This window comes from Coloeus monedula, assembly GCF_965178545.1.
Source record: "Coloeus monedula genome assembly, chromosome: 1".
Taxonomy (NCBI): domain Eukaryota; kingdom Metazoa; phylum Chordata; class Aves; order Passeriformes; family Corvidae; genus Coloeus; species Coloeus monedula.
The window spans coordinates 937,919-952,056 of NC_138781.1; the positions used below are offsets into that span (position 1 = coordinate 937,919).

Below are 14,138 nucleotides of genomic sequence, written 5' to 3' on the forward strand. Positions count from 1 at the left end.
CTCTCGGGCCATTTTACAACTCCCAGTAAGGATCTCACCCTCCAGGAATTCTCCCTTGGGGCTCAGCAGCAAGGAGCCCCAGGATTTAACAGTGGGAATGAGCTGCCTCCCAGGCTCTGCAGCCTTCTTTCTGTTTGCCACTGAAGAAAGAGGCTTCCTCATACAGCCACAGAAGCAACACTTCCTTTCCCAAAGTATTTCACCCAAGTGGGCGTTTCCTGACACCCTTTCACTCATTTAGTGGACAATTAATACCTTTAACTCACTTGTTCCCAGCTCAGCCCAGTCCAAGGACTCCGGACTCCTGGGATAACATTTCAGATAATTTCTCTCTAGTCAGACCATTCTTCTTTGTAACAAACATCACAAACTGTTCCATGTCAACGCAGTTTCTCTCCCACATGGATCCACAGCCAGCAGCACCTCCAACACCTCCCCAAATCCACAGGCACTGGTGAATGCTGTCTAACACGGAAAACAACCCCCAGCCACCTCCCTTTTCCTGGGAGGGGCTCGGGATGGCTGTTCCACAGCCTTCTCCTGCCCTCAGGGTCTGGCACAGAGCTGCCCTGGCCCAGCGAGGGGACCCCGAGGGGGCCGTGGGTGATGTCCTATATGGAATGCATCACGGAGCCCCTGATGTTCCCGCAGGGCCAGCTGACCAGCGGCACGTGTGTGTCCTGCATGTGACCTTCCTGATGCTTCAGCAGGCTCCTCTTGAGCACAAACCTTTTGCTGCAGAGAGGACACTGGAAAAGCCTCTCTCCCGTGTGCCGGCGCTGGTGGTTCAGGAGGTAATCCTTCCTCCTGTAGGTTTTGTCACATTTGGAGCACTTGTAGGGCCTCTCTCCCGTGTGACTTGTCTGGTGCCTAACGAGCCAGGAGTGGCAAACAAAGTTTTTCCCACAGTCGCTGCAAATGTAGGACTTGCCGCGGCCCTGGCTCTGCTGCTGGGCAGGGCTGCCCCGGGCCGGGGGTGGATCCCAGCAGGGGCTGGCTCCCGATGTGTCCGTGGGGAAGCTCTCCTCGTTTTCAGCAGCTTCCTCTGCGCCCAGGCTGTCCTGGTCACGGGGCCTGCCTGTGCCCGGGGGAGTCTCTCCACACTCGGAGCGGGGCCCCGGCCCCTCGCAGGAGGCAGGAGCAGCTCCAGGGCCCCTTCCTTTCTCTCCCGGGTGTGGGTGCAGCAGAGGGAACACCCTCTGACACGTGGGGCCTGGAAACATCTCCCCTTCTCCCTGCGGTGCCTGAGGCTGGCCCTGCTGTGGGCAGTTTCTCTCACACTTGTACACACAGGGCTGCTTTTCAAGGCTCCTTTCCTGAGCACTAAAGAACTCGTACTGAGCATCCCCTCCAAGGCCGTTCCCATTCGCGGTGGTGGTTGTTTCCATCATTTCTGAATTCCACTGACTGTCCCATGGCACTCCATGGCTGGGATCTTTGGGAAACCCCTCTCCTGGCCTTCCTGGTATCTCTAAGTCACAGGTCTTGTTCTCAAAGCAGTCTGCTGGATGGTCCCGCTTCAAATTTTCATCTGAAACAGAGATTTCAGAGATTTTTAATTCAGGAGTCCCCTTAGGAATGTCCCTCCCAGCCTACAGCCACATCATTAATACTGAGGGGGGGAACAAGTACCAGCGTCCACTGAAACAATATCTCCAGGGAAATAGGACTTTTTTAAACCGCATTTTTAAATATCTGTTCAGTGCCCCACCACCCCCTGGGAGAAGAACCTTTTCCTGATATCCAACCTAAACCTCCCCTCCTAAGCCTATCAGAAGCACTCTCTGCTCCCAGGAACTAGAGTTGTCTAATGAGCATCTGTTTTTTAATGAACAGCCTTGGAAACTTATTTTTCTTGCCTGAAACACCCAAGTAGAATAATATTTTTGTTATTGAACTTTCAAAGAAAGTCACTGACTTGAACTGCAGCCAGGACGGAAAATCACTGTGATTAAAGCCCACTCTCTTGTGACTCTATAAACTGTGGTCCAAAGTGAGACCCACTGAGCTCCTGATTCCCAGATAATAAAGGAATGTGTGTGTTCCAAACACTGATAACTGGATGGCCATGGAGCCAACCAAGGACTGTTGATTAACGTGACATGAGAAAGAACAAGATTTGGCTGGAGAAGGGGGGCCATGTGGAGATAGGGCAGCAATTTCTGGGACAAACATCCTTGTTGTAGCTCCTGAAGACAAGCACAACACAGCACAAAGGCAGGAATAAGGGTAAGAAATGGGAATGGATTATAGGGGGGGGGATCAAAAGCCCAAAGCCTCCAAGCCATTTCCAGAAAGGCCTGGAAGAACTGACTGCATGTGAAGTGAGGAACTTGTCTTCAGGGCAGGGAATCCTGTCCATAAAAAGGACTGAGGGTGCCCTCCATCCCCTCATCCACATCGTTGATAAAGACATTAAACAGAATGGCCCCAGTACTGAGCCCTTGGGACACCACCGGTCACTGGCCACCAGCTGGTGTCATTCCCTTGCCCAGCACTCTGTGGGCCAGCCCTCAGCCAGGTTTTTATCCAGGTAAAAGCAGCACAGACTCAATCCATGCAGCCTGAGCACACCTCTGGGCTTGCCTCAACACAAGCCCAAGCTAGAGCCTCTGACAGCTTTTGGCTGGCTCAAGGGGGAAGGAGTCTCTTCAGCTGACAGAACCCAAGAGTTTTGTCACCAAATATTAACCAGCAGACTGAGGTTTGTCCCAGTTCTCTCATGGTTTACATCGTAAGGTTGTGACATTTCACACAGTATTAAAAAATACTCTAAACTACATTTACTGTCCCGAAATCCCAGCTAAAATCCATTACTGACCTGTACTTGGAACTGTAGAGATTTCCTCTTTCTCCAGGTCCTGTTGTGCAGGGCAGGGTGGCTCCTCCTCTTGTTTAATCCACGATGAAATATCCGTTGCATAAGTCTGAAATCCTGTTCATTGGGGAGAATTCACACAGCTGAGAAACACCGGGGGAAGGCACAAAGCACGGATAATTCGGGAATGCACAACGGCACCAAAGCATCAGGGAAGACACAACATGAAGAGCCATTAAGGGGTAATTCCTGCAGTGGAGTTTTTGGCAGATCCTCACCTGTGTCAGGATCTCTTGGAAGGTCCTCGCCCTCTGTGCCTGGCAGCTCCCTGGCATCCACCTCGCTGCCTTTCCTAGTCTGACTGGATGCCTCAGGATTGTAAAATCCTCGCTCTGCTAAGGGAGAAAATCCAGGAGAAGTGGATCATACCTGCCTAAGCTCAGGATTTCACAAGGCCGAAAACCTGCTCTGGTTTGGGCTTTGTTTGGAGGTTGTATCCCCAAGCCCAGCTCCCCATAGCCCAGTTTCTTAACGAAACCTGTTGGAAAGGTCTAAAAATCCCAGCTGGCTGCAAAGACAGTGAGCCAAGTTCTGATGGAGCCAACAGGCAGCATTGCTACCCTTTGTAAAGAGTGAGGAAAATCTGCAAAGCAGAGCAGCTGATTTGTAAAACAAAGAGGTTCCAAGTGAGAGGGCAAGGAACAGGGCCCAGGGCTCTGCAGCCTTTCAGAGGAGTCTGTGTGCTCATCCTTGCCCAGGAAAACCCCAGAAGGGAAGGGAGGAGGGAAAGGGCAACCTGAAGGGATTTAGGGGAGGATGAAACATCTCCTAATCCACACTTGGACAAAAACCAGCCATGCATCAGAAAGCTGTCCTTGAGAAGGGAAAGGGCAACACCAGCCCTCGCCTGTCGGGGCTGGTGGCAAGTCTGCTCAAAACTTCTAACAGATTTGGAATACATGAGCAGAGGTGGGGAAAAAAAAAACCCACACAACCTGGAATTTAATCCCTCATCTTCGGTTTCCCTCCAAGGTATGCAGTTACTCACCTGGGCAGGGCTCTCCAGGAGCTTCTGCAGCCTCCTCCTCCTCCCGACCTGCAGTGCACAACTCTTGCTTAATTGGGATTGTGCTGTCTTCTGTTAACAGGAACCAGTGTTATTTTAATACCATACAAAATTAATTCCAATTGTCAGCCCAGCCCAGGCAGATCTGCTCTGTTCTAGCTCACATTCCAGTGAAAACCTCACTCCAGTTCTAGTTCCTGCTGACCAAGGCCTCTTGAACAGATCTGAAATGTTGGTTACAAAACCCTTAGCAGATGTTTGAGCCTGAGAAACACACAACATTTTCATGCAAGTGAAAACACGTTCTCCGTGGCCCCAGGAGAGGCCAGAGCCACTTGAATTCTTGTCCTTGAGTTTCGTTTCTCTCTTGGCACCGCTGGAGTTCTGTTGTTTCCTTTTCAATCCCTCTCAGTCACACACCACTTCTCACCAATCAGTGAAACACTCGTGAGAAGAGAGTTCTTAGAGAGTAAGTCATGAAACTTATTGAAAAAAGAAAACAAAGGTCTGTGGAATAAATAAAGAAAAGCAGATGGGCCTGTGCTCTGCACCTTTACAGTACAGACCTGGCCAAGGGGACTGATGGATTCCCCAGGAGAGGGAAAAGAAGAGTGTGATGGAGCATCCTGGAAAGGCTGGTGGGGATGGAATGCCTGACAGCTGCATTTGGAAGACCACACTCAGCACAGCAAGCGCCTTGGAGAGAGGCTGGTCACAGAATCATGGAATTGCCATGGAAAGCCCTTTAAGGTCATTGAATCCAACCATCCCCAGCACTGCCAAGGCCACCCCTACCCCATGTCCCCAAGTGCCACATCCACAATGGCTTTTAAATCCCTCCAGCAACGGGGACTCCACCACGGTCCTGGGCAGCTGTGCCAGGGCTGGACAGCCCTTTCCAGGAAGGAATGTTCCCAATGTCCAACCTGAGCCTCCCCTGGCCCAGCCTGAGGCCGTTCCCTCTCCTCCTGTCCCTGTTCCCTGCGAGCAGAGACCGACCCCCCCGGCTGCCCCCTCCTGTCAGGGACTTGTGCAGAGCCACAGGGTCCCCCCAGAGCCTGCTTTGCTCCAGACTAAAACACCACCCACACCCCAGATGTCCCCAAAACCTGGCAGGGGCAAAAACCAGGCGTCCCCAAAACCAAGCCTCAACGCCACTCACCGGTGCCGGTCTCTGCAGGATTCCCTTTCCTGTCGCGGTCCTCACAGCTCTGGGCACTCGGCTGGTTCCCACCTTCTGCCGGGGCCTGGGCATTGTGTCCAGCGGTGTCCAGCCCTGTGGGGAGCACAGGGTGAGGGGCAGCTGGGGGAGCACCGTGGGGCTCCCTCACCGCCCGCCCTTACCACGTCCCAGCTGCACGTGCACCCGCACCTTGACCTGCACCGCTCCACAAGGGAACAGGATCCTCTCAGAGCTGTGAGGGAACAGGATCCCCCTCAGAGCCGTGAGGGAATGGGTTCCACCCAGAGCCATGAGGGAACAGGATCCCCCTCAGAGCTGTGAGGGAATGGGTTCCACCCAGAGCCATGAGGGAACAGGATCCCCCTCAGAGCTGTGAGGGAATGGGTTCCACCCAGAGCCATGAGGGAACAGGATCCTCTCAGAGCTGTGAGGGAATGGGTTCCACCCAGAGCCATGAGGGAACAGGATCCCCCTCAGAGCTGTGAGGGAATGGGTTCCACCCAGAGCCGTGAGGGAACAGGATCCTCTCAGAGCTGTGAGGGAATGGGTTCCACCCAGAGCCATGAGGGAACAGGATCCCCCTTAGAGCTGTGAGGGAATGGGTTCCACCCAGAGCCATGAGGGAACAGGATCCCCCTCAGAGCTGTGAGGGAATGGGTTCCACCCAGAGCCGTGAGGGAACAGGATCCTCTCAGAGCTGTGAGGGAATGGGTTCCACCCAGAGCTGTGAGGGAACAGGATCCTCTCAGAGCTGTGAGGGAATGGGTTCCACCCAGAGCCGTGAGGGAACAGGATCCCCCTTAGAGCTGTGAGGGATCAGGGTCTACCCAGAGCTGTGAGGGAACAGGATCCTCTCAGAGCCGTGAGGGAATGGGTTCCACCCAGAGCTGTGAGGGAACAGGATCCTCTCAGAGCCGTGAGGGCCAATTCCCTCAGAGCAGTGAGGGAATGGGTTCCACACAGAGCCGTGAGGGATCAGGGATCCTCTCAGAGCCATGAGGGGTCAGAGGCCCGCTTAGAGCTGTGAGGAATCAGGGTCCCATCTGAGCTGTGAGGGGCTTGGGGATCCTCTTAGAACTGTGAGGGATTGAGGATCCTCTCAGAGCCAAGAGGGAACAGGGTCCCCTCAAAGCAGTGAAGGATCAGGGATCCTCTCAGAACTGTGAGGGACTGGAGTACCCTCAGAGCCATGAGAGATCAAGGATCCTCTCGGAGCCATAAGGCACTTGTGGATTCTTTCAGAGCTGTGAGGGATTGTGGTCCCTATCCATTTAGGCTGGATATTGGGAAAATTCCTTCCTGGAAAAGGCTTCCCAGCTGCCCAGGGCACTGGTGGAGTCCCCACTGCTCGAGGGATTTAAAAGCCATGTGGATGTGGCACTTAGGGACATGGGGCAGGGGTGGCCTTGGCAGTGCTGGGAAATGGTTGGACTTGATACTCAGAAGCCTTTTCCAACTTCAGCAATTCCATGATTCTGTGATTCCAGAGCATCAGCCTGCCTGTGCACAGGAACAACCTCTATTCTTCCTCTCAGTCCTGGAAAAGCAGCACCTTTCTGTGTCACTTCACATTTTGTCTTGAATTCCGGGATCTATTTTTGCAATTCAAACAACACAAATCCCAAAATAGCTCTGAGATTTGTTACAAATACATGTATTTTTCTCTGAAATTCAGGAGAGCTGGTCTGGAACAGAAAAATCATGACTGACTGTAAAATACTGTGTCATCTCTGGTATCAAAGGCAGCTTCAAAAAGTGATGAAACACGGAGCATGTAAAATACAGAAACAGGCAAGAAAGGGCACCTCAGGTTGTCTGTAGAATAATCCAGGAGCGCTGCTGAGATGATCCCAAATAGAACTCAGGATGTTCTGGTCACAAGGGAATCACAAATGTCCCTGCACTGCTTTACAGGGCCATAACTTTGCCTTTTTATCCCAGAATACATCCTGCTCTTATAGAATCCCAGAAAGATTGGGGTGGGAAGGGACCTTAAAGCCCATCCATTGCCATCCCCTGCCATGGGCAGGGACACCTTCTACTATGCCAGGCTGCTCCAAGCCCTGTCCAGCTTTTCTTTGGACACTGCCAGGGATCCAGGGGCAGCCACAGCTGCTCTGGGCACCCAGTGCCAGGGCCTGCCCACCCTCCCAGCCAGGAACTCCTTCCCAATATCCCACCTAACCCAGCCCTCTGCCAGCAGGAAGCCTTTGCCTCAACATTATCCTGCAATTTAGGGCACTTAGAACATAAAAAAACCCCCCAAAAAACCAAATCTAAAATGAACCAAGTTCTAACTGGACCAAAAAACCCGGAGTTTTGTTTTCCTTCTTCCTGTACTAAAGCAGCGAATCGGCCAAAATGTTAGGGAGAGTTCTAAACTCATTTATTCCTGAGTGAGATCTGACCAAGCAGATTGTGACTGGAAGTCGGTTTCCGTATCCAACAATTAAATCCATGAGGAGATGAAATGCAGCAGGAACCCCAACAGTTCCACTGTGAGATGCTGCCACGACACCATCAAGTCAAAAGGATCTCTCCATGAAATTTTGATGCAAAATGAACTGTTGATTTCATGGACTTCCTCAGGAGGGAATAACTCCATTCAAATCATGCAATGGTCCACAGAACCCATGGATTCTTGGATAAGAGCAGGCTAAAAATGCTCTTCACAAGTGAGTATTTTGACTGAAAACCCAAATTTTATGCTGAACCAGTAAGGATAAGCTTTTCTGTGGGAAGCCCATTTCTGTGTGACCTAAATAATAATAAGGTCATTATTGTTTAGCTGTTTTGATTTGTTCATTCCGTTTATTTTCAAATTCCCTCCTCTTCACCCTCTGTATTTGGATCTAAATCTCTCTGTAACTTGCAATATTCTACCACTCTTGTGACAGCACTGATGAGGACTCTGGAGGGCAACAACCCCCCTGAACTCATGTTCCAGAACAAACAGCTGCTGTCAAAACACAAGTGAAACGCACCAAGAAATAAAAAGCCCCAGAAAACAAACCAGAAACTAAACATTTTTTCTCTTCCTGGACTCAACCCATCACGACCACAACACTGAAAATGTTTTGCTGGCAGAAGGATCGACATGATCTGGGCAAGAATTGTATTGTGAGCTTATTTACACCCTATTTTTAGACATTTTTACACTTCAGGCCTGTGTGGATTTCACATACACACATGGAGAACCATTCTCCTGCTCAGGCTCCACCACAGTACTGAAAAAAAATTAAAAACAATTGAACCTCCTGGGTTTTTTTTTATTTTAGGTTGACTTCTGCTTCTTCATCCATAAGGTACAATACTAGAAACTGCCATTTACAGCAGGTAAAATGGTTTGAAAAATAAAAAAGACTGAAAAAAGCATTTAGAGTTTCACAGGCATAATGTCATTTTTATTAAAAATCAAGTCTTTACTGCTGCAAATTTAATCAGCATTTTTCAAATAGATAGAAACAAGTTCCCTGCCCTGAAGCCTCAAAGAATAAGTAAAAAAAATTATAGGAGCAGTTTAACCAGAATCCATAGAAACCCACTGGTTTAAGTTTATCCACTTAATGGACAAACCCAAAGTGCTCGCCAGGACACTGAGCAGGAAGGAAAGGAGGTCCAGTGCCCAAGGCCAGGCTGGACACTGGGGCTTGGAGCAGCCTGGGACAGTGGGAGGTGTCCCTGCCCATGGCAGGGGGTGGAACGGGATGATCCTTAAGGTCACTTCCAACCCAAACCATTCCAACATTCTGTGACAGCCGAGTTTGCCCTGCTTGGCTGAGGCTCCTTCCTGGATTCCTTCAGCTCCTGCTGTGCTCACCAGGCACAGCCCTGTGCTGTGTCCCCCTCTCTGCCATCCCTTTCTCAGGCCACATTCCTTCTTTCCCAATATCGAAGCTCTCCACCTCCCCACTCTGGACAGTGTCCCTGACTGCCACGTTCCAGAACTTCACCCAGCTCCCCAGATACTCAGGCATAAAATCATCTATGGAGAAGGCCTTGAGAATTGTTCTCAGCTTAATGATTCCTCGTATTCCGAGGGATTCATTTCAGGTATGCCAGTCTCCTCACCTGCAGTGCCTCATCTTCCCAGCGCTCTAACTTTCCCAACAATTAAACCGTCCCGAGGCTTCCTGCCCACTTCCCACCTCAGCATGGCTCCTGCTCTCTCCCCACTGCCCCACCTGCCTCCCCTCAGCCCCCACATCTCAGCATGCACTGTCCCACAGCAGCAATGTCAGGGATTCCCACATCTCCAGCAGCACAGGATGCTGTGGAATCACTTGGAACTCACCCACACCAAGCTCCGAAAACTCCATGCCCTCCATAGTTCCCTGCTCCTTTGCATAGGGCTCTTCCTCCTCTTCCTGCTTCACGGTGACCGCAGAGCTCGGCTCTGGAATGCTGCAGTCTGCTGAGGAAAAGTGGAAACTCCTTTACTGGGAAAGAGGAAACTCTACTGGTTATTGCAGCACCACTGGACTCCTCCCTTGCTGCCCCAGGAAGTTGGTGCCCACCCACCCACTGTCTTGCCACACACAACCTCTCCAGCACCTCCCATTCCTGCTTCTGGGAGCTCTGCTCTGTCCTGTAGGGAAGTGGTTCCCCCTAAACCCCCCAGTTCCAGAGGGTCCTCCACACCCTCGAGCCCAGGCCCTTCCACAACACTCACCATGGCCAGGTTCAGCCAGCCCTGCTCTTCCCTCCTGGTTTTCCTGCGTTTCTCTGCTGTCCCAGCTGCTCACATCGAGTTCAAACAGCAGAGCCTCTGCCAATGACAGAAATCATGGAATCAGATCACAGAATGCCAGGAGGGTTGGAAAGGACCTTCAGGATAATCCAGCTTCACCCTCTTCCATGGTGAGGGACACCTTCTGCTATCCCAGGCTGCTCCAAGCCCCGTCCAGCCTGGCCTTGGACACTGCCAGGGATCCAGTGGCAGCCACAGGGCAACCTGTGCCAGGGCATCCCCACCCTCACAGCCACGAATTTCTTCCTGACTTGTAATACTAAAAATCAAACCTGTTACATTTTTTCTCACCCTCTGTTACTCCCCCTGAACCTGGCTCCTTTTGAGATCCAAGAAGTTCCCTCTGAGCAAACCAGGACCATCACCATCACCTGTCTGGTGACAGCGTCTGTCTGGTGACAGCACCACTCGACCCTCACGCCCAGGATTACACCTTTAATTCATCCCTTGCCTGCACCTGGTTCTGCTGGGATCTCTCCAGGAGCTGGCTCCTCTTCACTGCAGGGCGCTTCTCCTCCTTGGAGCCGGGACAGGAGGGCAGGTTCGGAGATGACATCGTCTGACAAGGAACAGGGATAGGAATGTTTCCCTGCTGCATCCACAGGGAGGAACACACCCAGCTGCGCTCCCCAAACCAGCTCCATCAGCTCCAACACATGGTTGGGCAGCACGCAGAGTCCTCAAACACCGGCCTCGGCCTCACCGTGTTCCCACAAATCTGCTTCCCAAGGATGGGAAAGATTCCCCAAACAGAGCCAGTCTGGTAGTGCTGATAACCGACCCAACAGCAACACTCACCCAGCAGGACCAGGGCTTCTCTCTTCCCTGTCAGCACCTTTCCATACAGCTCCCTCTGCCACTCCTCCAGGTTCTCCCACTCCTGAGTGGAAAAGCCAGTGGCATTGTTTTCCAACGCCACAGCTGGGGCCTGCAATCCCAAAAGTGACACACTCAGCACCGCTCCTGGAACACAGAGAATCCTCCTCCCTATTTATCCCTGCTACCAGGCATCAGGGAAAGAAAATTCCTGCCTTGGGGCATCCTCTGGACACTGACAGTAACAGTCTGGATCTTTGCTAAACTTTGGGAGATGAATTGTGAATTCCACAATATTCTCCCTGTGTGGAGCCTGATCCCATTGGGGAGCTCAGACTGGGGAAAAACTTCCTGTTGGTAAAAGCGTGTCAACCCCTCCTTTTGTAGGGAAAACCAGCTGAATATAACAACACACAGGAGAAATCACTTCCTGCTTCGTGCCTTCGCACGACAGGCGACAGAAGAAATCTTGGCAGAGTTTGTGAAATGATTTCCATGGCGGAAAGCTGCCGGAAGAGGTGAGGAGCAGAGGAGCCTCTGCGCTGTCCATGTTTCCCCCAGACCCCTTAAGGACCCATCCGTTACCTTGGGGACCTCCACCCCTGGGGGCAGCCGCAGGATCCAGAGATTCCTATTCTTCAGGAGGTTCTCCATGTTCTCCAGGCGCCGCTGGAGCCTCCCGTACTCCTGGACGAGGGTGCCCAGCGCCGCGCACTTGCTCTCCAGCTGGTTCCCGAACTCCCCGACCATCTTCTCGCAGTCCAGGTGCTTCTTCTCGCTGTTCCCGGCGCGGTGCTCCAGGCTGAAGAGCCGGGACGCGTGTGCGGCCACGCTGCGCTCCAGCGCCTGCACGGCCGCCACCACCGTCCACAGCGAGATGGTGCTGCCGCCCGCCAGCTCCATCCCCGCACCGGGAGAGACGGAGCGCAGGGAGAGGCTGCGGCTCCGGGCTGGGGAAGGGCGACAGCGGGGCAGGAGAGCCCCGCTTCGGCCGCCGCACACCGGGACCGGCCCGGTCCTTCCCGCCCCTCCCGCCCCGGAGCTGGAGCTCTCCGCTCGGACCGGCCCCTGCCCGCCGCCGCTCCGCCGCCGCTCCTGCCCTCCCCTCGCCGCCGCCTTTCCTTGCCGCCAAGAAGCGCCGCTTCCTCTTCCTCCTCCGCTTCCGCCGCCGCCACAGCGGCCCCCGCCGGCCGGCAGCCCCCGCAGTGATTGACAGCTGTCAGTCACCGGAAAAGGGGCTGATCGGAGTGCCAGGAATCCCCCCGGGGTTCCACCGCAGCGGCGCTTCCCCGTGAGTCACAGAATCCCAGAACGGGTCAGGCTGGAAGGGACCACAGTGGGCACCTGGTGCCACCTCCCTGCTCCAGCAGGGCCATCCCAGAGCTCAGGGCACGGGATTGCATCCTGACAGCTCTGGAATATCCCCGTGAGGAGACCCCACAGCCCCTCTGGTCTCTGCTCGGGGCCGGGCCCTGCCCAGGGCAGCAGTTCTGCCTCCTGTGCAGGTGGAACTCCCTGCGATCAGGCCCTGCCCGGTGCTCTGGTGCCGCTGCTGGGCCCCGGAGCAGAGCCCGGGCCCTGCCCTGAGCCCTCCCTGCAGCCAGGGACACCCAGGGCTGAGGGCCCCTCTCAGCTGGGGCTCCTCTCGAGGCTGAGCAGCCCCGGCTCCCTCAGCCTGTGCTGGGCACGGAGCTGCTCCAGGCCCTTCCTCAGCTGCGCAGCCTCCGCCGGCCCCGCTCCAGGAGCTCCCTGGCCCTGCTGGGCCGAGGAGCCAGATCTGGACACAGCACTCCAGAGGTGCCTCCAGGGCTGGGCAGAGGGGCAGGATTCCTCCCTGGCCTGCTGGGAATGCCCTTCCCAATGCACCCCAGGATCCCATTGGCCTCTTGTCCCCAGGACACTCTGCTGGCTCAGGGACAGCTGTTTGTCCACCAGGACCCCTTGTTCCTTCCCCACGGAGCTGCTCCAGCAGGCTACCCTAGCCTGTGCAGGTACCTGGGGCTGTTCCTCCCCAGGTGCAACACCTGTGCTTGCCCTTGTTGAATTCCAGAAGCTTCCTCCCTGCCCATCTGTCCCTCTGAAGGGCCACACAGCCCTCGGGGGGATCGGCCGCTCCTCCCAGCTTTGAGTCCTCAGCAAACCTGCTGGGGAGGCACCAACCCCCTCACCCAAGCCAGTGGTGAACCAGCCAAACAATACCGAGCCCAGCAGATCCCAGTCCTCCAACCACACCCCGGGCCACTGACCCCGACCCTCCGGGAGCTGCCACTCAGCCAGTTCCCAACCCATCCCACCGTCCATCCGTCCAACCCACCCCTCCCGGAGCTCGGTGCCGCCCCTCCCAACCCATCCCACCGTCCATCCACCCTCCCCACCCCTCCCGGAGCTCGGTGCCGCCCCTCTGGCAGCGTGTCCTGTGCGGGCCCGGCCCGGCCGCAGCCGCGCGGGGCCATGGCGGAGCTGCGGGCGCGCCTCGAGGCGCTGGAGCGGCGGATGGAGCGGGCGGAGGCGGCGCTGCGGGACCGGCCCCTCGCGGCCCTGCGGCTCCACGGGGTGAGCGCCGCGATGGGGGAACCGGGGAGACCCCGGAGGGGGCGAGGGGGGGTCGATTGTGGGGCTGAGGGTGAGGCTGAGGGCGCTTGGGGGGGTGATGGGGGGCGAGGAGGGCCGGGAGTGGGATGGGGGAGTCACTTATGGGGGCCCTTGTGGGGCTGGAGGTTGGGAGTGAGACTGGGGGCGGGCACTTAGGGGCTGGTGGGAGGTTGAGGGGTAGCTTGGGGGCCGCTTATGGGGCTGTTGCAATGGGAATTTGTGGCTGGGAGGGAGCCTGGGGATCGCCCGTGGGGCTCTTGAGGGGCTGGGAGAGGTTTGGGGGGTTTCCTGAGGGGGCTGCAGTGTGTTTCAGGAGACGGGATGGGAATCCAGTGGATTCCCGGCTGGCCGGGAGCTGTTCGGGTGGCTCCTCAGGGGGCAGCAGTGGGTTTCAGGAAACTGTGGGGATGAATCCACTGGGCTCCTGGGGATCTGGGAGCTGTTTGAGGGAGCTGCGCTGGGTTTCGGGAGACTGGGGATGAATCCACTGGGCTCCTGGGAACGGGTTGGTTTAGGAGGCTGGGAATAAGCAAAGGGGACTCCGTATGGGACTTTTGGGGCTATTGAAGGGCTGTGGGTGTCTGAGGGTCTGGGAGCTGCCCTGTCCCACATGCCAGCCGGTGCTGCAGGTCCCGGTGCTGTTCGAGGATGTGGCAGTGCGGTTCAGCCGGCAGGAGTGGGCGAGCCTGGACGAGGGACAGAGGGAGCTGTACCGGAGCGTCATGGAAGGCAACTACGAGATGCTGGTGTCCCTGTGTAGGCTGCGTTTGTGCCGGTTTGGCAGCCCCAGGGAGCTCTCTTGGGGTCACTTCTCTGCCTCTTTGCCTTTCACTGGAACCTCCAGCTCTCAAATAATCCTCTCCTTTCCCTGTCCCCTCCAGCAACGGTTGGAATGTGGCAGGGACACGCAGGA

The 14,138-nt window shown here is 55.1% G+C and overlaps 1 protein-coding gene across 1 annotated transcript; it reads right to left on the minus strand.

Moving 5' to 3' along the window:
• Positions 1-468: 468 nt before the first annotated feature.
• On the minus strand, positions 469-11,536 carry LOC309580891 (uncharacterized protein; the record flags this gene model as incomplete). The annotated part of the gene is made up of 10 exons (XM_082295165.1): positions 469-1,531; positions 2,822-2,935; positions 3,097-3,213; positions 3,867-3,956; positions 5,047-5,160; positions 9,362-9,481; positions 9,740-9,835; positions 10,275-10,376; positions 10,616-10,745; positions 11,219-11,536. 10 exons carry the CDS (start codon positions 11,534-11,536, stop codon positions 612-614), a joined length of 2,121 nt encoding a protein of 706 aa, XP_082151291.1. The 3' UTR covers positions 469-611.
• Between the last annotated feature and the right edge of the window lie 2,602 nt (positions 11,537-14,138).